Below are 27496 nucleotides of genomic sequence, written 5' to 3'. Positions count from 1 at the left end.
ATTACACTTTCACATTACACTACTACAAGAACGCTCTCATTTAGACTGCTGTCATTATATTCTACATTCTCAAGGTTCTTCATATTCATTATTCACTGCCAGTTTTTCACAAGTGTACTTATGTAAATACTGATGTAAATCTGGTCAAATCTACAACTGTGTTCCATATCTGCACTACTACATTTAATTTAACTATTTTTATATTTTATATTTTGTATTTGTGCATGTTGTATCTATCTATCTATCTATCCATCCATCCATTGGTCTGTTTTTGGGACATGGTAGCAAGCCAGAGAATCCAGTTGAAGCCCATGTGGACACGGGGAGAACGTGAGAGACTCTGCACATTAAACTTCCAATATAATACCATCAAAGTCATTACTGCTGATATCCACGATGCCTAAAGCATGGGCAGAATAAAGCATAATATTCTTCCACTAATCTGAGACCTTTATCTCGAACATGAAGCAGAGAAAACAGATCAGCTGCTAAGTCAGCTAAAATAAAGACAACAGGCAATAAATTCATGTTTTCAGCAATTCTTCATAATTGTTCAGAGTAAAAGTTTTTTTTTTTTTTGTCTTATTTCATGTTTGTAATGGTCTTTACACATTGTGAAAATCATAGCCTACAGTATGAGATATGATTAATGGGATGAATAAATAATGATGTGTATAATGTAAACCCCAGCTCAGATTAAATTTTTTCTTTTTAAATTGAGGCATAACACTGCTGCCAGTAACAAATTAATTCTACAATTTCAATGATAAAATTACCATTTCAATCATTTGCACAAAAGTTGTGTTTGTCTTTTCTCTATTTTTGCAAAACAGGTTTATCATTACTTTTAGTAAACCTAAAAGACTAGTTTGTTATCTTAAAGTAGAATGTTTTGGTATTGTATGCATACACTCAAATTATAAAGTGGACATTTTGAGGAATAGCCCAGATTTGCTGACAGTTGTTCACTGTGACCGTCCACTGTTACAGTAATGTCCATATCTCCAGCAGGCTTACTGAGTCATCTCCATGCGGACAGCAGTGGCTCAGTGGTTAATGTGTTCAAAGTGTTGTGTTCAAATTCAAATTCTTGCTATACACTTTGTCTAAGTTGCTACCAAATGAATAACAGCATGTTGCAGGTCACTTCTGTGTGGAGGAAGTCCCACATTAAAGCATCCTCAGATTCACAGCTTAATGGTTTAATCTGCAGTATGTACAAGTTTATTGCATTTCTCATAAATCATGTCAATATTCACAATTGGTGTAAATGTCACAGCAAATTGAGTCAGTTCATTTTTTGTGAGAGCAACAATTTTAACCAAGAAATAAAAAAAAAAAAAAAAAGATTAAAAGACAACACACAAGAAATACATCTGTCCTAAATTTGCAATAGTAAACTGTTCTCAAGTGGAAAAATTTTGGTTATATTATGCCACCTGACCAACCTCTGACATTTTGCTTGGTATAGAATAATAATAAAATGGCTAGATACATAAATAACAAGCTACTTTTTCATATTTATATGCAGTACAAAAATCATGCAAACTACTTCATTCAATTTAGAAACAGTTATGCTAGACCTCACAAAACGGTATTTCAACAAAATAAAGTCTCGTAATTTATTTTCTCTGGATTTACAGTTGTCAAGACCACCATGTTATTTACACAAACATTAACTGAGCATATTTCCTTCCAGCACCAGCTATTTAAAGAATTTACAGTGGTGCATACGTCAAAACATGCTGAAGTGTTGCAGACATTAAAATGTATTATTGACAACCTCATGGCGTTATTTCAGGTTTCAGGCTTCCAGGTTTCTTTCTGTTTCTGAACACTCTGGCAATCCAAATAAACCATAAAGCCTTAACCTTTGTGGTACATGGTGTTCATAGTGTTCGAATTGGAAGATAAATCTAAGCTGCAGTGGATTAAGAATCCAAAGCATTCAGAAGAATATTAGAAGAAATATATAATTAAGTACAAGGAACATGATGTCTGCATGAGTGTATTGTTTTCTAAACCCAGTCCATTGTCTTCAGATTGTCTACAGCAGTGGTTCTCAAAATGGGCTCCAAGGACACCCAGGGGAATCCAGTTTTTTTTATATATAATTTAGTTACAGTGGAGAAAATCACAATTAATCGTTATCAAAGTTACCATTAATTATTGAGTTCTTATAGTTATTAGCCTGTTTGAATGGTAATTATAATTGAATGGGTTTAATCAAACCTCAATAACTCAAAAACGAGAAGCCTATAAATATACATGAATGTAATGTGTTTTGTTAGTGTAAAGTTCAGGTATGGAAAACTCTACGAATCTATTTATATTAATGCAATTAATGCATTAATATTTTGTCTATTTATTAATGTTCATAAAATCAATATGGAATGATGAAGTCTGTGGAATTAATTTTATAGTTAAAGGGGTCCCTGGCTACAAAATATTTAAGAACCCTGATCTTCGTTATCTGAAATCCTATAATGCATACAGGTTTGGGTGTTTTCAACAATCTTCTTGATATTCTCATCCAAAGGTTGCCTACAGCACCAGAAACCAAATGAAGTAAAGAACTAAGATACTTTCTGTCAAAATGTTGTCTGTCAACATAATTATTTGAAAGGTTTCGAAACTGTTGTAAAAATTCCAAGACAAAAACTGCATTTTGAAAAAAGTGCAAATGGATCAAGCGATACCTTTTTCATCCCTGTTGTTAACTTCTTGTTCTTCTGGTGAATATTTATTGCACCTCTACAAAGTCTATCCCAGCCTTTGATAGTTCAGACCACTCGGGTCCTGTAGCTTGGTGGTTTGTTAGGAGTAGATGGACCAGTAGATGATGTTGAAGAGGGTGTACGCTCCAGGAAAAATCACCCTTGAGTACTTGTCTATGGCGTGAGTATCTATCCAGATGTTGACGTAGCTTCTTATGCTCCTCACCTGACTGGTGGTCTGATTGTCTGCTAACGCAAACTGAGCAAAGATCCTCTCCTGTCTCACTTCGCTCACTGGCATCCCATAGTTCCCTGTGGTGCTTTGGTCCACATCACTATAGGCAGCAGTCACCATCATGTCCTCATCTGGGTGAGCTATACCACATGTGCAGGGTAACTAAAGAGTCAGAGCATTAACAGGATGAATAGTAATTGGTGAATGGAGCTGACTCATACCTTTTTAATTATAGGAATATCTCTGTGAAACATTTCTGAAATGCAACATTGCATAATGGGACCTATGAGTTAAATAATAATTTTTATAGAGTAAAATCACTCAGTCAATAAGAGCGCTAATGTTTTACAATGGACTGAGCATGCTATCATTTGTATCATTCCTGTATGTGCAAAATGGATTTAGTCAAGGGGTTGATATTCTGCCTGTCATTAAAAAGCTAATGTATCAAAAATGAATTAATATTGCTGGTTTAAAATTTTTTTTTGTGCCATAAAGTGTGTTACTGTGTGTACACTCACTTGCTCTCGGAGCTTCCTCTCTGTGCGCTCCTGCACGGTGGTCAGGTAGTTGACAGCTGCATACTCAATAACAGAGAGGAACACAAACACAAAGCTGACCCACAGGTAGATGTCCACTGCTTTGATGTAGGACACACGTGGCATGGAGGCATTGACGCCAGTGATGATGGTGGACATTGTAAGAACCGTAGTGATACCTGAGTAACAGTAAACAGCTGTATGAGGACAGTGTGATCTTAGGGAGGTATGAGCTGTATGATTTTACAAGAAGCTTCTTTTTGTATCCTATAGTAGAGATGTGAGATTTCTTACAGAAAAAAAATGTAAACAGCCTCAAATGAAGTGACTAACTCGATCCGCTTAATGGTAATACTATGAATTTCAAATAACTCTGAAATTGTATTATTACTGTATGTCTGGAAGCAAAACAATTTGCACCATTAAAGCAGCAGTACATAACTTTTAGAGAGCTGAAAAGTCTGTACTGAGCTGGATGATTCCAAGCGACAAGTCAATATACATGCATGTTGAATGTGACTGTCCAAGTAAAGATTCAACATTGTGAGTCAGGAATATTTTTTGGCTGTTCAGTGCAAGAACATATTGTTGTAGTGTATTTTTTCCCAATTGATTCAATAATGCTACTTCTTTTTTACATTAAAAAAAGTTACCTAATGCAGCATTAATAAGTACTCCAAATGAAAACCGTTTTTGGAAATGTGAGCTGTTTTACTGTACTCTGTTAGGTTTAGGTAGGAACGTGTCCTTGTGAACTAACCTAAAGGTACTCTAGCAGGCACAGCCCTGCGATCGATCCAGAAGGACACCCAGGACAACATGACCATAAGCGTGGCAGGGAAATACGTCTGCAGCAGAAAGAAGAAGATGTGGCGCCGGAGGGTGAAGTGGATGTACAGCCTATTGTACCAGCCTGTAAAACAGTTTAGTAACATAATGGGTACCAGCTTTTAAGTAGTGTTGTAATAGTAACAAAATATGATGGATTACCCGTGCTGCTGTAGAAAGCCAGCTTTGTAGTTGTGTGAAACTTTTGGATGAGAAACTGGGACAGCGAGATCCTGTCATCTGTGTTCAAAGACTCATTTCCTTTCTTCCAGTACAACATGAGGTCATCATCAGTGTATGCATCTACAATGGTAATACAATATATTATATTTTGCAGTACATGTCAGTCATTCTATAGAGGATTCCTTGCTCACTACTTTTCTTGGCATTTTTGCTTTGCTTGTCCAGTGAGTTGCCAGTTTATTAGGTACACCTATCTAGAAGCATATTGTTCCTCCTTTGGCCTTCAGAACAGCACAAGTTTCTGGATTCTTTGCGTAGATAACCATATAGCATGAAGAATAGACTTGCTGCAAGCCACTCTTTCCACCTCATCCCAAAGGTATTTGATAAGGTTGAGATTCAGGGACTGTGCAGGCTATTAAAGCAATGACAACATGTTGAGTTGTTCCTGTAACCTTTCATTAATGGTACATACAGTACCATGCTGGAAATGTAGATGATCTATAGTCATGAAGAGATGTACTTGATCAGCAATGATGTTTCAATACACTATATCATTTCGATGTTCTTCAGTGTGTATCACAGGAACTGATGTGTGGCAGTAAAATATTCTGCACTCCTCACCTCACACATGGATGACCCCATGGACTCATTTTGCACAAAATGTCTAATGAGTCCTTCGTCAGCATGATTAAAGTGTAAACTGGATTCATCCCTCCAGGCAACTGTTTTCCAGTTTCCTTTGGTCAGTGCTAGCAACAGTGGGACCCAACATGGTCTTCAGCCTATTCTTAAGGTGACATTCTGCAGATGAGTGTTGAATTTAGATGTGGTTTCCCTGGTTGTGGCCAGTATGTGAGATGCCAGAATAGGCAATCCTGCTGAAAAATCCATCTTAGTCTGTCCAGCCACCAGCTGCCAAAATACAGACCAAACTAGTCAAGCTGATAAACTGTCTTTGACAGGTGGTAAGTTATTTTCCTGCTTCCTTATTACAAGACTAAACTGATCAATAAATGATTGAGATTTTCTAATTGCCTTACTGTTGTGTTATTACAATGTAGCATTACTAACAATAATTCAGAAACTCTTTTCTTTCTACCAACTTACCAGCCAAGATATTCTACCAGGTTGATGGTCACACTAATCTGGATTTTTCAGCCACACCTAATGCCACATCCAAAGTCACTAAGGTCACTGATTCAGCCCATTCCAGTGCTCAATCAGGTGATGTATTAGTTGTTTGAATGTATAGTTTATGGCAAGGAAGGAGCTGTACCTAATCAACTGGCAACACAGAGTATAGTATGTTCACCAGCCAGTGAATAATAAGAGAAATAATAAGAGAAAGCTATAAGTTTTCTATACATTATTTCACAATAATGATTCAATAAATAGATTTTTTTTTTCACATGTACATACAGCTCTCTATCTCAAGTGAGCAGGTCTGTGTGTCCAGGGGGAAACGACTGAGGTCCATATTGCACATGGCAGTGACTGTTACTCTGCAAAACACAATGACATAATAATTTAATCCCATTACCTTGACAGTTTCATCCAATTAAAATGGCACAGTCTTGCAAAAGTATTCTTGATGTTAAATTCATAGGTAATATTCACTGTCACCCACAATGTAATCTTAGGATTAGTCAACAATTTACAATGCTTTTTGAAAATATGCTGTTGAATGCAACACACCAAATGTTTCTCAGTATTTGCTGATAAATATATAATTTTTTTAATTGGGTTCACATTTTCACCCTATAAATGGGGTACTACATGTTAATATGAAATTAATTACATCTATTTCATGTAATGTCAATTAGATTGTGCCTATTTATTTTAATGAGGTTTATTAGTTTAATAATCCATGAGAGAGGCATATGGAAGACATAAATGGTTAGTGTTTCTCTTCATGCATGCCATGTGTCCCTTTTGCTGCAGGCTTTAAGAAACTAACTCAAATCCCTAAACATCACATAAGTGTAGTGTAGCCCGTAGGTTACACTAAACTGAGTGTGAGCATGAGGAGAGGAGAGGCGATTGCTCAGTGATGCTGTCCCTTGCGGCACGATCCGAGGTCCATGAGTTCAGTATTGAGTGGAATGTTCTAAATTTAACTAAAAGTGGTGTATTGTGGACAGCAGTGGCCTGAAGGCAGGAACATTTGGACATAGTTGTTTGCTCTCCAGCTGATCCCTTCCTCCTGCTGCTCTGCCCTGAGCAAGGCAAAAAACCTCAAAACTGCCATAGCGACTCTCTTTGCTTGCTAATATAAATCTAAACAAACTATGTCAACAAAATGACATTCGTTATGATATTAATAATAACAATAATCCCAAAAATCCACTTGTCTTAGATATGTTTTGGTTGAAGCAATTGTACCGTAAACTGTAGAGCACATTTCCGTCAGGATAAACCCGCAGCATCACATTGTCCGTGGTAGTGTCATGGATGAAAGATCTTTTCGAGTGAACAAAGAACATGTCAGGCACCCAAATCTTCTTCACCAGCCTACTGTCAAAGGTCATGCTCTGGTTGTTGGTGCTTGGAAAGGCCAGGCGCTCGTCCTTCCAATAATGTCTCAGATACAGTGTCATAGTGAAGTCCTGGGACATAAAAATACAGCTTTCTGCACCACAGTTTGGTGATATGGGATTGATAACTTACATGTATGACTGGTAATTACGTTCATCACATTTACACACAATAAGTTATGCTTTTTTATGCTAAGATATTCAAGAAGTGATAACTTTTACATTATGCCACTCTGGCAAATGGGTTGACTAGTCACACTACTAATCAAGACGGATTTTTAAATGCTTATTCCATTTTCTGTTAATCTTCTCTTCCATACTGCACCCTTATTACATCTGTCCAATTTTTCCCGTTGACTAGTCTCATGAAAATAGAGACCATTCTATAGGTCTGCATGTTTGTATGAGCATCTACTGAGAAATTACTGCAGGTTTGTCAAACATCTGTTTACTATCTGCCTTTGGTGGAGCTTTTCATAACAGCTACACAATAAATTCAGTTAAAGAAGTTTAGTACATTGTAAGGATTGTACCCCTGAACCCAAAAACATGATTTTTACATGGTTCCTGTTGGACAGATGATTCCAATTGTATAGACTGGTGTATATCAACTTTTCTAACAAAACACCCAAGTCCCATTTCTATTTAAAATGAATACTGTCTCCAGACCTAGAGATTAGAGGATTAGAGGATGGTGAGAGAATGATGTAGCTCAACACTACCACCCCCCATCCCCTCCAAAAAAAATAATTTAGCCACAGAACATGCATGCTAAGCTAGCTAGCTAGCTAACTTGTGAGATATTTTGACAGGTTTAGCTGAGAACATGATTTACAGCCTCAAGAATTGAGACTCAAGATATAAACCAACACTGAATTTTTCAACTCTATCTGACTAGTTTACTAGCATATTCATGTATATTCATAGGTCCTGGCATTTATATGAATGCTAAAGTGTGGAGATGCTCCTATGTTATTTTGATTTTTGTACATTAGAATCAACAAAAAAAATGTATAAGTCTATTTTATGGTTGAGTATTTTAGGATTTTGAGACTATTTTAAGCAGCACTTCGGAAGTCATGTTTTATTGTCCATGCCTTATGTCCATATATGCAGGTATGTCTCCAGACAATGTACACCAAACAAAATCTTACCATGCATTTGTCATGTCATTTACACGTACTCATATATTATAACTAATTTAATTTATAGATAAGTACTCACCATATCAACCTCAGAGATAGTGTCAAGGCTCTCAACCTGAACATCTACCCCTACTGGTATAGGAGGTCCTGTAAGTGCATAATTATAGTGAATAAGCACAGCAAGAATTACATTCTCTCTTTCAGAGGATCCATTATTATATTCATTATAATATATTTTGATATATTTGTATTCACTCTAGGCTTACAAATGTTCGGCACTTGACTACATGTGTTCTTTACAATTGTGTAAAGAAAAGCGTTTCATCAATCCATCAGGATTTGATGGTGTTCATGGTGCACAGGAATTTGCCCTATTTTAGTTTTAGCCTCAAAATAATTTCCCATAATAGACAAACTACATTTAGGTCACAGTGGATCAAAGTTCTCACATCTGGCTTGTGACCAGGTCTCTGTTTTGCCTTCACTAGGTCATTTTAAAGCCGTCATCAGATGACGTGATATAGCAGTAGCTAAACCCGGCAAAGGAGATCATTTACAGTGTGATGACAATGACAGTGTAGTCACTGTCCTCATCACATTAAGTACATGTATCTTGTATTTTTTGAACATCAGTAATGTCACTGCCATTTATAATCATTGTTGTGTTGATCCTTGTATGATAACCTTTTTTTAGGTTATGCTAATATCTTACAGTTTCTGCTTTCATTGCAAAATACTGAGAGTTTCTATGCATACAAAGGTTTTATAATCCTGTTCACCAGGAAATCACATTAAATCCCTGTAAACTGACCATTCAACCACAAACAAATCATGCAGTCATGTTCAGCCTGAGCATATTCAAATATTACCACAGGATATTGGCCTTGTGTCAGTATATTCATTCTGTCAGAGTCTGGTCATGTGACCTAATACAGTGGCTCTCCTTGAGGATTAAGGAGGTTAGCATGAACATTTCACATTCTCAGGCAATAGTCATGGCTATGACTTCTTCAGATACATCTTGTTGAATTTTCATTTGTAATTTGCTTGCATGTTTGCAGCTATTTCACATGACTGCATAGTAGTTTCATTCTATATATGTACCCGGGATTTGAAATTTAGTCCCCTTAGTAGGCCTTAGCCTACTGAGTCCCCCTGGTAGGCCTCTATTTTTATTTATTTGTATTACCAACTTACACGAATCATGATGCATCTGACCTAGAATTCAGAAAAATATTTTAGCTGATAAGAATATTGGAGACTTACCTCCAAATGCTGGCCTCATTGTAAAGTCGTGGTCTTCTATCCTTAATAATTGTTCCGATTTTGTCACAGGAGACTTTGTTAGATCTGGACTTCTTCTGAAGATTGGACTGTTTCAGTGATTAAAAGTAATTTAACCATTTTTAATTTAACAAAATTATTCAGCAATTTACAATTATATCAGTAACTAAAATAATCTACAGTACATTTAATCTTGTTTAGTATTAAAAGTAATCCTCTGAAATGGGCTCATCACAGCTTAACAGTTAACACATTAAACATACCAGTTCTTCCCTTAAACATTTAGTGATTTTGGTGGGGAACTAATAGCAATCAATGTGTCAGATGTGAAACTCTCCCCAGATATTTATATACAGATAAATTTAATGACTCACTATGCAAACATGTAAAGCAAAACTGTAAAGTTCTAATACCGATCATGTTTGCTTTAAACAATAATTGAGGCAGCTCTGTTTCCAGCTCGACTTATTCACTAGAAGTTCAACTTCAAATAAAATGGAGCAAAATCTTCAGACCTGCCAGACTTGTGAGTTCCTCCATCTACCACTTCTAGTTCCCTCCGGGACCTACACGAGAAGGAATCAGGTCACAGGTCATATTTCAATAACACTTTGTAAAATATGGTTGGGCACACTAATCATTTGTTAGGAAAACAATAAATAATGAAGTTTATTTTCCAATAACAGCACTGAAAAGTTTAATTCCTCTTATACCACAGCAATTTTTTTATTAATTAAAGAACCGCCCCTCATAATTTTTATTCATTTTTAATTACATATAATGTAATTAAATATAATGTGGTATGTCCGTGAAACACGTTCCTGTTATCACATAAGTTATAAACAGTCATTCTCTCAGCAGCCTCCCTTTGATTCTTTCTCTTGAACATAATAAATCAAATCACAAGTAGCTTGTCATGTTACAGAGAAACCACAAAGATCTTTGTCATGAAAACTTTCCCATGTCAGAAAACTTAAAGGATCAGCTCTACCTCTGATTGTTACAAAGTGCTGACACTGGAGACTTCTTCCAAAAATTCTAAATAAACATCCTCACAGAAAACTTTACCATATCAATGAATACACATGATTTTTATATCTGTTTATATGAAGCATCCACTTTACAGGTCCCTGTGTAATTTATTAACTATATAAATGATCATGTATTAGTATGAGCACAATATTATAAACCTGTGATTTGCTGTGTAGCCTGAAGTACCATCTGAGCTGCTGTTATAGAAAATTAAATAACACCTTCTGACCAATTATAATCAAGAATTCATTAGCACTGTGGTATAAGTACTAATAAACCACAGCAGAATGAACTGCAGTGCCTTCTTGACAATTTGTTAGGCTAACTACTTGTGCACAGGGATTTTCCAGTATTGGGAAGAATTTATATATATATTTTTTATGCATTTTAGCTTTTTGTTCTTTTTCCATCTCTATGACAGAAGTTATTGCACTGTTATTTGAGCATCACATATGAATTTGCTGTTTATGCACAGTAAGCCTTGCATGCATAATATTAAATAGGTCACAGTAAATGAATTTGAATGCCTTAAATGGATTACTGAAGGAACAAAAGCAAAATATGTACTGACTGATAGATTATCAGGCAGCGGACTGCCAAGGTGTAAAGCGATATTTGATATAATCTGCCATGACAAAGGCAGGGTGTTGCTGTTTGGGAGAAAGGGAGAGTGCTGTGGTAACGGCTGCTTTTCCCTTCTGTCCAACTCAGCAGCTGGTTACTAATCCTCTTGGCTCGGAGGTCTGTCCAATCCACTCCTGACTTGCACTGACTTATATACACAAATTCACAAGGGTGCATGTTTTTAATTATGTCTTTATCTGGAATACTCAGTTTGAAATAAATACTTTTTTTTTTAAAGCTGTAGTGTGTGCGTGTGTGTGTGTGTATAATAAACCATAAACCATTCTCAACAAGCTGAGTCGAAGTGAACCATATATCTATATAACCATATATAGCCACATTGGGAGGCTGTGTGTCTCTGAGTATTACTCTTGTGATGGAAGATTTCTCATATACTATTAAGAAATCTACCACATATAACACCTTATATAACAATATATACAGCATATAACAAATTCCGATGTTAAAATGACATAAAGGTGAAGTAAGTGATACTGCATATCAGGTTAAATATTGTTGCCATCATGTATATAATGTGTTACTAATGAATGGAAATTTGAGTGGAACATTTGAGTGTTTCTGGTTATTGCAATTTACAGCCCTTTCAGAATTTTGTTGTCTTGGTCATATGCCAGGACTTTAGTATGCCATTATATTGTATATACACTGAAAAATCTTAACAAGTGAAAGTATTTTGAAAATAGGTAAATTGATCTAATATTTCTCATTAGGAGATTAAGATAAAGCAAATATAAGATTATTAAGCCTGTTTCTAGACTTTTTTCACTCCTTTCAAGCTTGAAAATTAATCCTCTAATCGTAAACTCACAATGAGAAGTATTAGATAAGTTGAACAATATTCAGTTGTTGTTTTTTTTCAGTGTAGAAGGTGTTTTAGTCAAGTGTCTTATTACATTACATTGTACACCCTATGTATCAGGTTTCTGAATGCTTTCCAAAGACACAAACTCCCACTTCAAGTCAACTTAATTAACTTGGTTGTTTGGAGCAATTTAACCTGTGACAGTTCATGAACACTCATTCATCTTCAGTAACCACATGAACTGGGTTGCAGTAGTTCTGGAGCATATCCCAGGGCACTTTTAGCATAGGCCCTCCATCTACCTGAATATTTTAGGAGGTAGGAGGAAAACAGAGAACCCATAGGAAATCCATGCAAAATATAGGGAGAACACTAAATGACAGCAACCTGGGCCTGAGCTCAGGATCAAATCAGGGACCATGGACCTGAGGTGGAAATACTACCCACTGTGATGTCCTATCAAACGTATTTCTATCAAACTTGCTTTGTAAAAACAAACAAACAAAAAATGTATTAGCAATATTGCTTTCCATATTTTTCCCTTGAATTGTTTCAGTTTAACATCAAATTTAAGCAAACTAATTCTAGCCAATTGGGAGAAAATAATATTTTTATAAAACCTTTACTACCATTAAGAAATGTATTTCATAATGTATAGCATGGAGAAGGCTAAAGTTCAGACTATCAGACTATCTATCAGCTAAATCTGAATTATGTGTCAGACATCAGTACAGTTGCCAATTTCAAAACTATAAAATCTCACTTTTACACTTAACACATAGAGGAAAAGTACAGGAAAAATTGTACATTTGAAACAAATGACACTAAACCACTCACTAAAGTTACTGCAAACGAAGAAGACTTTTGCATGCACGCAGAATTTTACTGAGCAAACGGCATCTTTACCTGCTTTGCTTGTAGGCCTCGGGTTTATAACCCCTCTGGTGGACTGACTTCCCAGCAGCACCCATTAAACAGATATAGATCAGCACAATTACAGCATCTATCTGCATAGTGCACATAGTCCTCCAGTCACATCCAGTCAGATTCTACACACTGGTCCTGAACACACAGCCAAGGACATTCTCTTTTAGCACAGGAGCCAAGGAAGAACACACAGCTCAGCCCTCACTGTAAACACCACTCAGTTCTTAATCTCCCCACCGGGAAAAGCAATTTTCACTAACCCATAAATCCCTGAGCGTCAGATGGCACAGATTTGATCCCTCCAGTGGTGGATGTGTTGCGCTCACTCCGCACCACCCAGAACCAATTCTCCTAATGATCCAGTGTTCTGCATTTTACTGTGAGGTCAGTCATGAGGATGGAAAAGATCCTGCACAGATGTACAGACCCGGAGATGTTAACACCCCCCCCCCCCCCCCTTTTTTTTCTTCTCTTGAATTTCTCTTGAATTTTATAATCAGGATATTTTTTGTGTATGCTATGCTGGGATTTGTGACTTTGGTGACCTGATTTTAATAAGTGGAAAGATCATAATGGCATTTTTCATAGAAATGAATTCTGACAGTGGTTATGAGTTTATTTTTATTGATCCAATTTTATTGGTGATTTAGATTGTCATCTTGGCCAAGATCTTTCCATCATGTTGAATGAAACGCTATGCTTCATTAGCTGGGCATGGTTGAAGCTCACTCCGATTTCCAGTCCACTATCAGACTTGAAGGCTAGAGTAATGCAAATAAATTAATAGATATATTAATAGATGTATATTTAAAAAAAAAAAAAAAAAGTCAGAATGAATGAAGAAACAAACATCAACATGCTGAACAACAACAGCTGTGATTCCAGAAACCAACAACAAAAATGATTTCAGAAGCTAAAAACACTTCTTGCATTTAAATTTGCAACATAGGCTATATTGTTAGATTTTTTATACTTTGATACAACAAAGAACCTGCTTGAGAACCATTGTTTGGCCTGAAGGGTTCAAATCACATTACTGCTGTAAATAAGAGAACAAACTCTTGAGAATTTCTGGACATTTGCTGGTGCAAAATATTGAGTGCAAATGTGAACACTGATTAATACTATCAAAATACAAACAAGGCAGGACACAAATAAATGAACAAAAATAATGTACACGCATATACACATACATACTCACATACATACATACACACATACATACATACATGAGTATAGAAATAAATAATATATTTTTTTCACAATAAGCAAGCATAAAAACCTAACAATAGAAAGAGTATACATTAATACATATTAAGTAGCCCCAGTTATTTAATAAAGACAGGAATTTTCTTATTGTTAACAGATTTAAGTAATTATAAACAACAACAACAACAACAACAACAAATAAAACCCTAATATGGCGTATCTTTGAGGTGAGTGACTGTCCGTTTATGATAGGCTGACAGCGTCAGGGGTCAAAGGTCGGCGGTAGCTATGATTCTCCACAGACCAGTCAAACATGGAGTCTATCTTCCACGAAAAAGTGAGTTCTGTTCGTTGTTTTCTTTGTTGTATGAAACTAATGTCCACTCTTTTCAGCTGACTGCGCGGTGTAGTTGTAAAGAACGGTGTGTTACCAAAAAGACGCGTCTCGGAGGTTTGTGCTTGTAGCTCGCCAGGTTTCTAACTTGCTAGTTAGCTTAGCTTGCTAACTGGCTACCTGGCTACAAACACAACCGACAGTCTCGAGGGAGTGACGTTTACTTTTGTCGCTCTTGTTTGTTGTTTGCATATATATGTTTATGTTCTGCGTATTTTAATTGCGATGTAGACGAGATTTAATAGATAGTGGATAGATAGATTAGCTAGAGGAACTAGCAGCTTTTACGGACTGGCTAGCGTTAGCTCGTTGTTTAGCTAGCTCAAGAGAGAAATCTTTTACAGTTTGCATTTAGAGTAAACTGGTGATATTTTCAGTCTGAAGATGTTCGTTGATAAACAGAGGTCCTGCTTTTTTCTGTCAGCTGTTTTAAAAATGATCTGTGTAGTTATACTTTGTGCAGTGTCATTAAAGTGTGGTGTGAAAATGTGCTTCTGTTACAGCAAGAAGGCTCTCTGTGTGCGCAGCACTGCCTGAACAACCTGCTGCAGGGAGAATACTTCACTCCTGTTGATCTCTCCTCTATCGCACAGCAGCTGGATGAAGAGGAGAGGATGAGGATGGCTGAAGGGGGTTTGCTGAGTGAGGAGTACAGGACTTTTCTACAGGTAGGGAAAAGAGTTGATCTGTCTGTGGGTATTCTTTAGTGCTGCTGGATTCAAGTCAAGTCAAGATTGAGTTATAAAGCACATTTACAAACAATTATAGTGCTGTCCATGACATCATATAGCATTACCTTAGATAGCATCATAAGACAAAGAATAAAACTAGTATACTAGTAAACTAAATCTTGTCTTAAAACTAAAACTAAAGTTTTAAGACAAGATTTAAAAGTGGCTAAAGATGGAGCCGACCTCATGTGGTAGAGGAGACTGTTCCAGAGTTCGGGACCAACCACGGAAAAAGCATGATCAGCCTTTTGTGTTAGTACAAAGTTGAGAGAAGTTGATTACAAGATCTTAGCATTCTGGTAGGAGAGTAAAGATGAAGAAGGTCAATAATGTACTGTGGAGCAAGACCAGAAAGAGGTTTATATACATAAATCAGAACTGTAAAATCGATTGTGTGAAGTAACTTAACAATATCTTTTTTTTTTTTTGTCCTGTGTTTATTTTAGCAACCTTCCGGAAACATGGACGACAGCGGCTTCTTTTCTATTCAAGTGAGAAATTTGTCAAGCCACTGGGGCTTATCTAGTACATAAAGTGTGTGTGTGTGTGTGTGTGTCCATGTTTGTGTGAGTCTGTACACGTGTGCATGTCCATCGGTATGCATGTACACTTTATATCACTTTATTAAGCACACCTGTATTCCTGTACCTGTGCATGCAATTACACAATCAGCAAATCATTTGGCCACAGTACAATCCATAAATTCATGCATAACTCACTCAGCCAGGGAAAAGACTGGATATGTGAATATTGGAAAAAGACAAGGTGATGTTTTTGCAGTCTTCAGCTGTGTAGTTTAGGCAAACCTGAGATTGCTGTTCATAACTGACAGGTGTGGAACCTGTTGTGATCTTCCACTGTTGTAGCACATCTGCCTTAGGTTTTGGCATATTTTGCATTCTCAGACATTTTTCTGCTCTGCATGGTTGTAAAGAGTGGTTAAGGCATGATTTTGTGTGCTGCTGCCACGCGATTGGCTGGTTGGATAATTGCATGAATGAACAGAGCTACAGGTGTTCCTATTAAAGTGTCAGGTTTGTATGTGTGTCGTCATGTCTGATAAGCCGTGCTGCTTCCAAGGTGTTTGTTTTGTGTACCATTAAAAATGTCCAACCACCAAGAAGCACTTGGGAGTAAAATTCCAGTCCCAAAGTGTAAACACTGAGACTTCTCTCTATGTTTATTCCTGTGCAGAATGGGAGGACCTGTTACTTTATGCTGTGCAACAGACGAAATCATTTTTTTAAATTAATTAGCATTATATTATGCTTAGCTGGTTGTGCAGTGCTACTGTTTGTTTTTTTTTTTTGTTTGTTTTACTAATTGTGTAGTAATATGTTGTATGTCTTGTGATATGATGAATGTTTACTGTAGTATGAGGTATGTTTCATTTTCTGAAATACAGCACTTAAACACGATAGATGGATTATGGTAGAAATGTGAGATGATTAATTTTGAATATATAAAGATATTTGAACAGTGATGTGGTTTTTGCCTGATAGCAAGGCTTAACACTGCCCTCACCTGGATCCAGGTGGTATCACAATATCACAATTAAAGCTATTGACAAATTAAACTAAATCATTGAGATGAAAATCTTTTGATAATGACAAGAATCCATAAACTTTCTGGTGTTTGAAATGCTGTGGTTGTTTAGTGATTAGCCTGTTTACTATTGGAATAGACTGCAAGAAACTGACTGTTTTGGTATTCTTTCACCGTGGCAGGTGATAAGTAACGCTCTAAGTGTTTGGGGTTTGGAGCTGATCCTCTTCAACAGCCGCGAGTACCAGCGACTAATGATAGACCCAGTGTAAGTCTCCCTGCGCCCTTCCATGGCTCAGATTTCTCCTACTAATATTCTTCCTGTGATTAATATAATTCATATTAACTAGACTGTCGTCTGTGGTTTCAGAAATGAAAAAGCCTTTATATGTAACTACAAAGAGCATTGGTTTACAGTACGAAAACTTGGACATCAGGTATGATGTCTGAACAATAATACATTTTATCAAGACAAATCACAAAGACAAATTTTCCAAACTAATTCTAAAAATAGAGGGAAAAAAAATTAATTGGTATTAAGTGCAGTACCCGAAAGTGTCACTGATGTGATTTCCAAAATTTGGGTGAATATAAAACAAAATCTTCATCCTACATGTCCTACATGTCTTTGCAAAGCAGTGATATTTTATACTATATTGTCTGTTTTTGCACTTTTTGCAGTGGTTTAATTTGAACTCATTGTTAACGGGACCAGAGCTGATATCAGATACGTACCTTGCACTTTTCCTAGCACAATTACAGCAAGAAGGTAAACATGGTTTACGCTTCCCCTGTTTAAAGACGTTCAATGTCTGTGGTTAAAGAAGACCCTCAGTATATGTGTATTATCCTTTCCTGGTTTTAGGCTATTCCATTTTTGTGATTCGAGGGAATTTGCCTGAATGTGAAGCAGACCAACTTTTGCAGATAATGAGGGTGGAACAACAGCATCGACCAAAACTCATAGGAGAGGACGAGGCCCAGACAAGCGGGCAGAGGTGGGGAGTCAAACACCTGGCATTGTCCATACTGTGTTCCTGACAGAAACCTACCTAATACAGCTAATACAGCTGTTGACAGCACCAGGCTGCAATATCAACAACTGATTTAAATCTCTTTGGAAGAGGAAATGTGTTTATTATTATTATTAGTAGTAGTAGTAGTAGTAGTATTATAGTTTATTTATAGTATGATATGTCTGAGTGTTGATTTTGAAACCTGTAGAGTGTACTGTAGCATTGCACATGCTTTGATCACCAAATGGAAACCCCAGATTGTTGATGTACTTTAGTTGAAATGAGTAATTTCTCATTCTTCAGGACCACTGCGCAGCATGGAGTGGAGACGCAACATGGTATGGAACAGGGTGTAGTAGATGAGGATGATGAGGAGCTGAGAAAAGCATTGGCTCTTAGCAGACAGGACATTGAAGTGGAGGATGAGGAAGCTGATCTGCGCAGAGCCATACAGCTCAGTATGCAGGGTAAGAGAGCACTTAAACCAGTGGAATTTTAACTTTTATCCTATTCATATTTAAACTGCCACATGCATACTCCATTCTGTACGCATACACATACTTTTGCCGCTTTAATCAGTTATATTTTTCTCCTTTTTTAGTGTTATGTTCAGACTCTTGGAAATAAGTTCTTAGCAGATATTTTTTGTAATATTCCTTAGCTTTTAACAACGTTCAGCATAGGCACTGACCTATTTCAAGGCTGTATTGATTCACAGCTGTTTGTTTTGGCTTTAATAATGATCAAAATGTGGACATTTGTCAATGATCATTAAACTCCAGCAGCAGTGCAGTGGATGTTGCCTCTCTGAGGCAGACACACAAATCATGAACCCTTTTGGAACCTCACCAGACTTTGGACATGTGCAATAGACAGGCTTATTCCCTGATGTGATCAGCAAGGTTTGGCATGTAACTTTCTTAAGGAGAGTGATGTAAAGCTTTACTGAATTCTCTGCAGAGCATTTAAATCTACATTTGTTTTAGTGAAGGCCTGTACTAATTTACAAGATCATTAAGTGAAGTGAAGTGAAGTGAAGTGGAAAAACCCACAAACAAACAAGGACAATTCAAAAGCTTTAGATACCTTTGGCAGTGAACGACCATTTTGTCAAGTGATCAGGACATAATTCTCAGCCTCAGACACTCCACCCATAACTCTCAAAGCGTCTGATATCTTAGACTTGGCTAACCACAAGCTTTTTACATGTGAAGGTTGATCGGTGATCTGTATATAAGTGTGTACACACTTGTGTTCCAACAGGAAAATAAACATTTGAACACTGCAACACAATGCTTTTTGCCAAACATTGTAGTCACTAGATTGAAGCAAAGTGTACAGAAGCACTTACTTAAAAATAATTGCAGTTTTTTTTTTTTTAGTTTTCTGTAAAATTATTAGTTTTAAACTCTTAGATGAGTAAATGTAGTTGGCTATTACAGTGTCAGTTCTGTAAAAGTAACAGTTCTTGGCCACATTTGTCAACACACTTTAGCGAAAGCTAGTAGTCTGTGTACATGTAGTATATGTGCATGTTGGAAATGTGCTTAGACCATCCATATGCAAGCAGTATTAGAATTTTGTGCTTTTGCCATACTCACATGGATCTTTTCCTCATCCTGCAGGTGCTTCAGGGAGCAACAACCCTATAGTTCCCAAAGAGGGTAGTGCTGCAGTAGCTCCAGTTTCCACAGAAAGCACTACAGGCGGCCAGACAGAAAACTTAACAGCAGAGGAGCTCCGCAGGAGAAGACAAGCTTACTTTGACAGGCAAGAAAATTCTGGGAGTTCTTTCCTCCCATGCTACCTAAAGCATATGCACATAATGTGTTAGAATTCAGTGGTTTCCTGTGTTTTGCTCAACCATGTAGGCAGTCCCTGCAACAAGCTCAATCCACCTCTCCACATCAGCAGGACACAAAAACAGCTGGTAAGGACTACTGCAAATGCTGATTAGAAATTGGGGTAATAAAACATAATGAGTATTTCTAATCTGAGAATCCGTTTACTTCACAGCATGTATTGGCTGCTAAATGAAAAGACAAAAGTTTATAAAGCTTTAGGTTAGGCAGAGTAACAGAACTTTTGGTACTGGAACTGGTTTTTTTTTTTTTTTTTTTTTTAACCCCCCCACTGATCACAGTAGGTGGGTATTTTTTTGTAACTGATCAAGATTGGTACCAGCAGGAACTAATGGTACCTGGATGGGTGCTGGGGTGATTATTCACATGTACCACATCAGACAACATTACACATAGACAAACACTTAATTAAGTACATCTGGGTTTGTGATTTTAAAAGCAGCATTATGCCATTTTATTTTTAATTCTGCACAAAAATGTTAATTTCTCAAACTTAGCATAGTAATTTTTATTGTACAGACCAACCTAACAGAAAAACTTTATGATGTGCTGATGTGCTGAGGTCTATACTCTGGTGGTAGTAGTGTTAGAATGCTCTTTTCCTTTCATTTCATATTTTTGTCTAGAATCAAAATTTGGCACTGATTTCTCATCTAGTTGAAATGTGTCAAAATGTAAAAACTGTGCACAGGGAGTGAGACCTTGTCAGTTTTTTCTTCCTGGCCAGTGTAAGATGATTAACCAAATGATGGTCCATCAGACAAAGGAACAATGTTAATCCTTCCTCCATTTTGGGTTTAACAGTGCCGTTGTTTCACGCCGTAATGATCTTGTAGCACTCTAGCCGTTCCTCATATTGGTGGAAAATGAACTAGAATCCCAAGCCACATTAGCAACTGTCTGAACCAGTTCTTGTTTTTTGAATGTACGTTAGCAAATGCTGTAATATTTTTTTTGCCCTTTGCATTTCCATCCTCAGGTGGAGAACAGGACACTGGTAGTAAACGCAGCCAGTGAACACAGTGGCTATGGGGATCTATTTCCAGAGCTCTCTCGCAACCAACTACAAGCTGCCCGTCCATCTGTTTTAAAGCGCAGCCTTTTCCCTCTATAAATGGCTTCAGATTATGAATGACAAGAAGAAGCAGATGGCCATTCACCATTAACACACCGCTCTGTGGGTCCACTCATCGAAAGTATCACATGGACATAACTAACATTCACATGGAAAAATAAGCCCGTTCATTCTTTACAGTTGTTACTTTACAATTATGATAGGGGAAAAGGGAGGGCTTAGCAGCCCAGTATAGTTCTTTCATGCTTAAGTATGGTATGGCATTTTTATCACAGCATCTCTAAATGTAGTCATATAATTTAGTATAACTCAAATGTTATTTGAATTCTCAAATAATATCGATCCATCATAGTTTTTCAGACTCATGGAAGAGCACGTGTGGCCAATGTATTAATCTGGTGAATGAAAAGACATAATGTGAACCTGGGGGGAAAATAGAAAGGAAACTAAAACCTTTCTTTAGGGTCCAGGAGCTACACAGGACCACTAGACCTGTTTGTGTACTGGATGGACTACATCTGGTCTTAGCTTTTTTTGCCAGGCATAACTTGAGGGACCTTTTCTGTATAAATTCCGATGCACTACCTGTCTTTGGTGGGGTAGTGTTCAAGGGCTGTTGAAGGTGGTTGAAGCTCTTTTCTCAATACACATTTCTTTGTTTTGGGTTCAGTGAAAGGTGTAGTTTGACCTTTTCAGTTATATCTGAACTTAGGAAAAAGTTAACAAGTCAGATTATGTGTACACCTGAAGTTGAACTCTGGCCTTCCAAAATAATGCTTCATGTCTATAGGAGGCTCCAGGAAGGGACAGTGTTTGTACTGTATGGACATGCAACGCTCAGTAATGTAACGGATACTGCTGTTCTTTCTTCAACAGCTTTTTGTTAGTCTTGTGTGTTTGCTTGTGTGTGTTTGTGTATGCACCAAGCTCCCATAGAGAGCACACATGTTAAAGGATAATCTGCATTAATCACTGGAATGTAAGTATACAATGTATTGGGTCATCCAGTATGCTCTGGTGTAATGTTTTCAAATGGAATTTTTTTCTCTCTCAAATTCAAGATCACAAAAGGCAAGAATTTATTTTCCCTGATTATCAATGACCTTTCTTGTCTTTCCAACATTTTTTTTATTCCATGCATGAGGAAATTGGCCAGCTTAGCATTGAAGAAATTAGCATGCCATTGATTGAGCTCATAATCATTGAAGGAAACTTTCTTGAGTTGGTTCTCAAAGGAGAGGAGTAAGAGATCATCCAGGGGCACAAGATTAAGGTTGGAATGGTGGATGTGTATCAGAACTTCTCAACCAAACTTTTTGAGTCACCAGTTTAACAAGATATGCAGCTTGACCTTTCATCTATTTCGTTTGGGTTTCAAATTTCCAGAACATCCTTAGAGATACAGAAAAATGCTACACGTAGTGTAATATAAATCAAAGAATATAGCATTATCTTGTCAGGACAAATTCTCTTTTCCAATGTGTATTCCAGGACTTATTGGAAGACCCACCATTACCGGGGCCGTTATGCTAAGACGCTACTTATTATTCACTGCACTTCCAATGCAGTAAAGTAATGAAGCTTTACTGAGAGTGTTTACAGGTACCTCACACTGGATTGTCCAGTGGTGCAACTATCTAGAGATGATGAGTGTTGAGCAAGCAGTCACATAAAATGTGTGATGCTAATGTGTGTATGGTGGTAGTGTATATAAATAGGCTACTACATGATTTTTTTTTTTTTTTGGCCTTTAAAAAGGTAGTAGACATTCAAGGCTTCTGTCTTAGAACATACTCTTGCTCTCAGTCTGTGTTCTTTGTACTCATGTACCAGTACTGTCAGATTCATTTATCACTATTCATTTTTTTTAACCTTGTTAAAATTAAATGTTCTTTTTCCCATGAATGCTCTCTTATTAATCTTTTGAAGAATTTCATTGCAGTTGTTTCAGCTCTCTGACATGAGCCTGTTGTGACTACAGTGTCGTGTTATTAGTGGATTAAGAGATACGAATCTTATTTAAAGAAAAGACATTGTATGGTCTATAACAAAGTGTAATATAAAAGGTTGACAGCACCATCACACTCAGACACACAAATGGTGATTTTTATTGGCCACAACTCCTTCATGGATTACATTTATTTTCTGGAGTCCACATTTTTTGAACACCCAATTGTTAATAGATAATCCTCAGTGTACACTTGCACTTTGCTTCCCCAAACACAAGGAACAGACAAGCCGGAGACTGACGTTTGTCGGTAAGTTAAAAAATGAGAATCCTGTCTATGATAGTTTTTATATTCTGATAATATAAATATAATATAAGTTTTAATGTTTTTGAGCTGTCAATATATTTTAATTAATATTTTAATTCAGTACTCTGTTGAAAAAAAATCTATTTCTATATAGATTTATATTTCCGTACCTCGGAATAGCTATATTTATAATTTAAAAGAATTGTGAAATGGTAACAAAATTCAGTTCAGTGTATCTAATCTAAATATTAATGTTGACATGAAAGCAACCCTACAATCAGATGACTAAAGTGAGAAAGTAGTTTATGCTGATTTATAGAACTTTGCTATTTTATCTCTTAAGATCAAACATCAACCAAGACAACATCATGGAGCTTGCTGTGTTGTCCCTTCTGATCTGTGCTTCCTCATTCATGCCTTCCCTCCAATCTCCAGAACTTCACGCTCCTAACGTCACTGATCTCACATTTAAAAACATTGACTTTGCTATGAACCTTTATCTTAAGATTGCCAGCCGCCATGATAACAACATTTTCATCTCACCACTGAGCGTTTCTACAGCATTCGCTGCACTTTCTTTGGCAGCCAGGAACGCCACTCGCAGTGAAATCCTGTCAGGACTAAATCTGGACACATTGGAACAGGCCGGGCAGCTGGAACTCATCCCACAACTCTTCCAGCACCTGCAGGGGAACATCAGTCAAGCTGGTGCACTGAAGCTAGAACAGGGAACTGCACTCTTTGTGGACCTGCATTTTCAAATAGAGAAGGCTTTTGGTGATCAGATCAAGTTATTCTTCAATGCTGATGTTGAGAATGTGGACTTTAAAAAATCCGAAATCACCAAGGAGATCATTAATAAGCACGTGAGGGATAAAACCGGTGGTAAAGTGAAGGAGCTGTTGACTACCATTGATCCCTTCACTCGAATGATGCTGATAAATACTATTTTCTTTCAGGGTGGGTGTCCTCTAGTAAATATCTTTGGTGCTAATTATTCTGCCATATATATTCTGAATGCATATATCTAAATAATACAACTCTTGTGTATATCCAGGTTCCTGGAAGCTTCCTTTCAATCCAAACAGCACTGAAAGTGGTCGCTTTTATGTAGACAAATACAACATTGTCCAAGTTCCCATGATGTTGAATGTGGACAAGTTCTCTGTTGCCAGTGATGATGAGCTTAGGGCAAAGGTGTTGCGTCTCCCTTATTTGGGTGGTGCAGCTATGCTCATTGTCCTGCCTGACCTCCATGTTGATTACACTACTATAGATGATGAGATAAATGCAGACAGATTTCTTAGCTGGATCAAGAATATGAAGCAGAAGTAAGTTTCATGGCAAACCTTACGTGTTTGTTGTAATTTGTGCTTCAGAAATACAACTGCTCAAGAGCTTTTCTGTTACATATACTGAGATGTATGAGATGTTTAGAGAAGAATATGAGAAGTATATGTTTAAGTCGGAACACTTACTGTAGTTTAATATCCCATGGTTTCATTCCAAGGAAACTGGAGGTCTCTCTGCCAAAATTTACAATGGAACAGTCCTATGCTCTACACACCATTCTACCATCCATGGGCATTCAAGATGTCTTCAAGGATACTGCTAACTTCAAAGGCATGAGCCAAGAGCCTGGTCTGAAAGTCTCCCAGGTCAGTGAGCAGTTCTCATTTAAATATAGCATCTTTCTGTAACTGCTAAGCTTAATAAAATATTAACATTTTATTTTTGCAATCAGATTGAAATTGAAAACTACAACCAGAATATGAAATGCATACAAAGAAGTTCTTACAGAACAAGTCCCTAAACCTGTAAATATATTTATATTTAAATATTTGTGTCATGCACAGCATTGCTGGTACTATTTTGATGGTTGGTGTTGTATTTTCATTTTTCCCATGAAAAGTTAGTAGTTGTCACAGGGGACATCACTTGCGCAGTTACAATGGAGAAAAAAATTTCAACAGATTCAAGCATAAGGGATAACATCAGGTTCTACTGTCGGTTCCAAAAAAAGGAAAAAAAAAGGGGGGGGGGAGCAAGATCTTCTTTTCTCACTCACCATTTCCCAGTGACTTTCAGGTTCATATTAATAAGAAATTGAACATAGAAATAGTAGAAACTGCATAGGTTGGGCTCCAGAATGCAATACAACTATATGGTGCAGTTGCATTGAGTTACAGCAGAGACTTGGCTTGGCTAGGTAGCAATCTACGAGATGACAAGCACAGTGGTATTGGCATGAAAGTTGAAGCTTTGGAACCTTATCTGTTTGAGCACGGAGGGAGCCAGACAGAAAAAAAGGACTAAAGCACTGCTGCAATGCTCTCTTTTGGTAGAGTGATGCTGCGTTCGACTAAAGCTCATAACTCAGTCTTTCTGACCTCTGACTAGGAAAAAGCAAAGTAAATGCCCCCTCAAATTGGAATTCCTACTTGGAAAGTCAGGAGGGTCTCCTCAACCCCAAGTTTAGCATGTCAAAATGTCTGCTCACACCATCAGTAGTAAATAAAATATTACTACACTATACTTTAGATGAGTTCATAATAGTATTTACTTTTGCTTGATCAACATAGACACATAAGTTATTTAAATCTAAAACAGACCATATAGTTCACTCTTTTGAGAATAAACTGGTGATCACTAACGTTAGCTAGCTAGCTTGCTGCTCACAAAATCCATGCTTTCAAATGCACTGAGATAAACAAAAAAACGTAATTCTGAGTTCAGCCTTCCCACTTCGAGTTGACCCAAAAGTTTAGTCCAATGCAGCAATAATCTCACTGCAGCCAGCAGGTAGTCAAATGGCGAAAATGTTCACCACAATGAACGAAATGAACACGTGTTGATAAAAGGATGTTAATAAAGAAGTCAACTCAGAATTTTATTATAAAACAAATCTTGGATGCCGTGTAAGATCACGTTAATTGTAAAGCTTAATATGCAAGCTGTTCAGGGAAGATGTTTCCTTCAAGTTAGGCATCACTCCCATGTTTCCTCTTAATCTGTGTTCAGGTTCTGCACAAAGCTGTGATTGAGGTGGATGAGGAAGGCACCAGAGCAGCAGCAGCCACAAGTGTGGGCATCACACCATACTCCATGCCAGAACCTTTCACCGTGAACAGGCCTTTCATCTTTTTTATTTACCATGAAGCAACCAACAGTCTGTTGTTTATGGGCAGGGTAATTGACCCCACTAAGAAATAAACCATATGTACTGTCAGACAAATGAAGTGCTTTTTTTTCGGCTATGCTCATGAAATCTTCTGTCTTGTAACCAGATGATTGTTCTGTATTATAACAGAATGTTGTTTTCTGTATATCACTGTTTCTTTCATGAAACCAGGACTAGCATATTCATTCTTTTACATGTAATAACTGGCGAATTTAGGTAGGCCCTGATTATGTAGGCATGTGCAGATGAGGTGATCAGTCAGTCATCTAGAACTTTGTCATCTAGTGTTGTAGACAGTCATCTAGAACTCTACCTGAATGATAAAATAACCTTTGCTTTCATGTCAAAATTTTTTTTTTTTTTTTTTTTTTGAAATATTATAAGCCAAGTTTGCATAAATTTATGTGACAATGAAGCTGTATTTAGGTTAATATACATTCTGTAACACGATTATACTAACTGAAGTATGGATAGTGGCACAGTGGGTAGCAGAGCCACTGCAAAGTTCAAAGGTCCAGGGTTTTATCCTAAACTCGGGTTACTGTCTCTGCACATTTCCCCGTGTTTGGGTGAGTTTCCTCTGGGGTTCTCTGTTTTCCTCCCGCTAGCTCCAGACTCACTGTGACCATGACCAGGATAAAGTGGTTACTGAAAATGAATGAGAGTATGGATAGACTGTTAATATTGACCAAGTTCTAGTTCTTGACCACATTTCTCATTGTCTGTATGATGTCATAATATGTGTGGCAAAAGAAACCATCTGTCATCAATGAATACTTTGTAGTCCATTTATAGCAGTTATAGTCTATTTATTTGGTAACAGAGTTTTTCAACAAAACAAAAACAAAAACAACAAAAAATCTCTCTCATGCTAACATTTTTTGTAATATTTGGAAATTATATTTTACATATCATGCTGCATGGACCCCAACCTTGAGACATGTACACTATATGGCCAAAAGTTTGTGGACACCTGCCCTTCATACCCGTAGGTGCTGTTTGAACATCCCATTCCAGATTTATTCTTTGCTGTTATAATAACCTTCACTCTTCTGGGAAGACATTTCACTAGATTTTGGAGTGTGGCTGTGGGGATTTGCCCATTTAGCTACAAGAGCATTAGTGATGTCAGGCACTGATGACAGGCCTGGTGCACAGTCATTGTGTCAGTTCATCCCAAAGGTGTTCCTTGGGGTTGAGGTCATGGCTCTGTGCAGGCCACTGGAGTTCTTCCACTCCAACTGTGGCAAACCATGTCTTCATGGATCTCACTTTGTGTACAGGGACATTAGAACACGTTCCAGTAAAGAGAAATCTTAATGCTACAGCTTACAAAGACATTCTAGACAATTGT

The 27496-nt window shown here is 37.2% G+C and overlaps 3 protein-coding genes across 3 annotated transcripts; 2 read left to right on the top strand and 1 right to left on the bottom strand.

Moving 5' to 3' along the window:
• Window positions 1-585: 585 nt before the first annotated feature.
• LOC113538873 (gamma-aminobutyric acid receptor subunit rho-1) lies at window positions 586-13066 on the bottom strand. The gene is made up of 10 exons (XM_026934293.3): window positions 12854-13066; window positions 9984-10034; window positions 9451-9557; window positions 8264-8331; window positions 6888-7111; window positions 5925-6007; window positions 4482-4622; window positions 4252-4404; window positions 3474-3670; window positions 586-3114 (listed from the first exon to the last, which is right to left on the bottom strand). The coding sequence occupies exons 1-10, from the start codon at window positions 12967-12969 to the stop codon at window positions 2818-2820; spliced, it is 1437 nt and encodes a 478-aa protein (XP_026790094.2). The 5' UTR covers window positions 12970-13066; the 3' UTR covers window positions 586-2817.
• A 1249-nt stretch (window positions 13067-14315) lies between these two features.
• On the top strand, window positions 14316-22611 carry atxn3 (ataxin 3). The gene is made up of 11 exons (XM_026933813.3): window positions 14316-14420; window positions 14981-15145; window positions 15655-15699; window positions 16936-17021; window positions 17124-17190; window positions 17435-17522; window positions 17619-17751; window positions 18073-18236; window positions 19395-19539; window positions 19641-19699; window positions 20611-22611. Exons 1-11 carry the CDS (start codon window positions 14397-14399, stop codon window positions 20646-20648), a joined length of 1014 nt encoding a protein of 337 aa, XP_026789614.1. The 5' UTR covers window positions 14316-14396; the 3' UTR covers window positions 20649-22611.
• A 194-nt stretch (window positions 22612-22805) lies between these two features.
• Window positions 22806-26930, top strand: serpina10b (serpin peptidase inhibitor, clade A (alpha-1 antiproteinase, antitrypsin), member 10b). Its single transcript, XM_026933811.3, has 5 exons — window positions 22806-22964; window positions 23305-23921; window positions 24019-24292; window positions 24472-24619; window positions 25983-26930. Exons 2-5 carry the CDS (start codon window positions 23330-23332, stop codon window positions 26172-26174), a joined length of 1206 nt encoding a protein of 401 aa, XP_026789612.1. The 5' UTR covers window positions 22806-22964; window positions 23305-23329; the 3' UTR covers window positions 26175-26930.
• The last annotated feature ends 566 nt before the right edge of the window (window positions 26931-27496 follow it).

The sequence above is a fragment of the Pangasianodon hypophthalmus genome, chromosome 10 (genome assembly GCF_027358585.1).
Source record: "Pangasianodon hypophthalmus isolate fPanHyp1 chromosome 10, fPanHyp1.pri, whole genome shotgun sequence".
NCBI lineage: Eukaryota > Metazoa > Chordata > Actinopteri > Siluriformes > Pangasiidae > Pangasianodon > Pangasianodon hypophthalmus.
The sequence above is the reverse complement of the archived record's forward strand: the minus strand, read 5'-3'. Positions and strand labels throughout refer to the sequence as shown.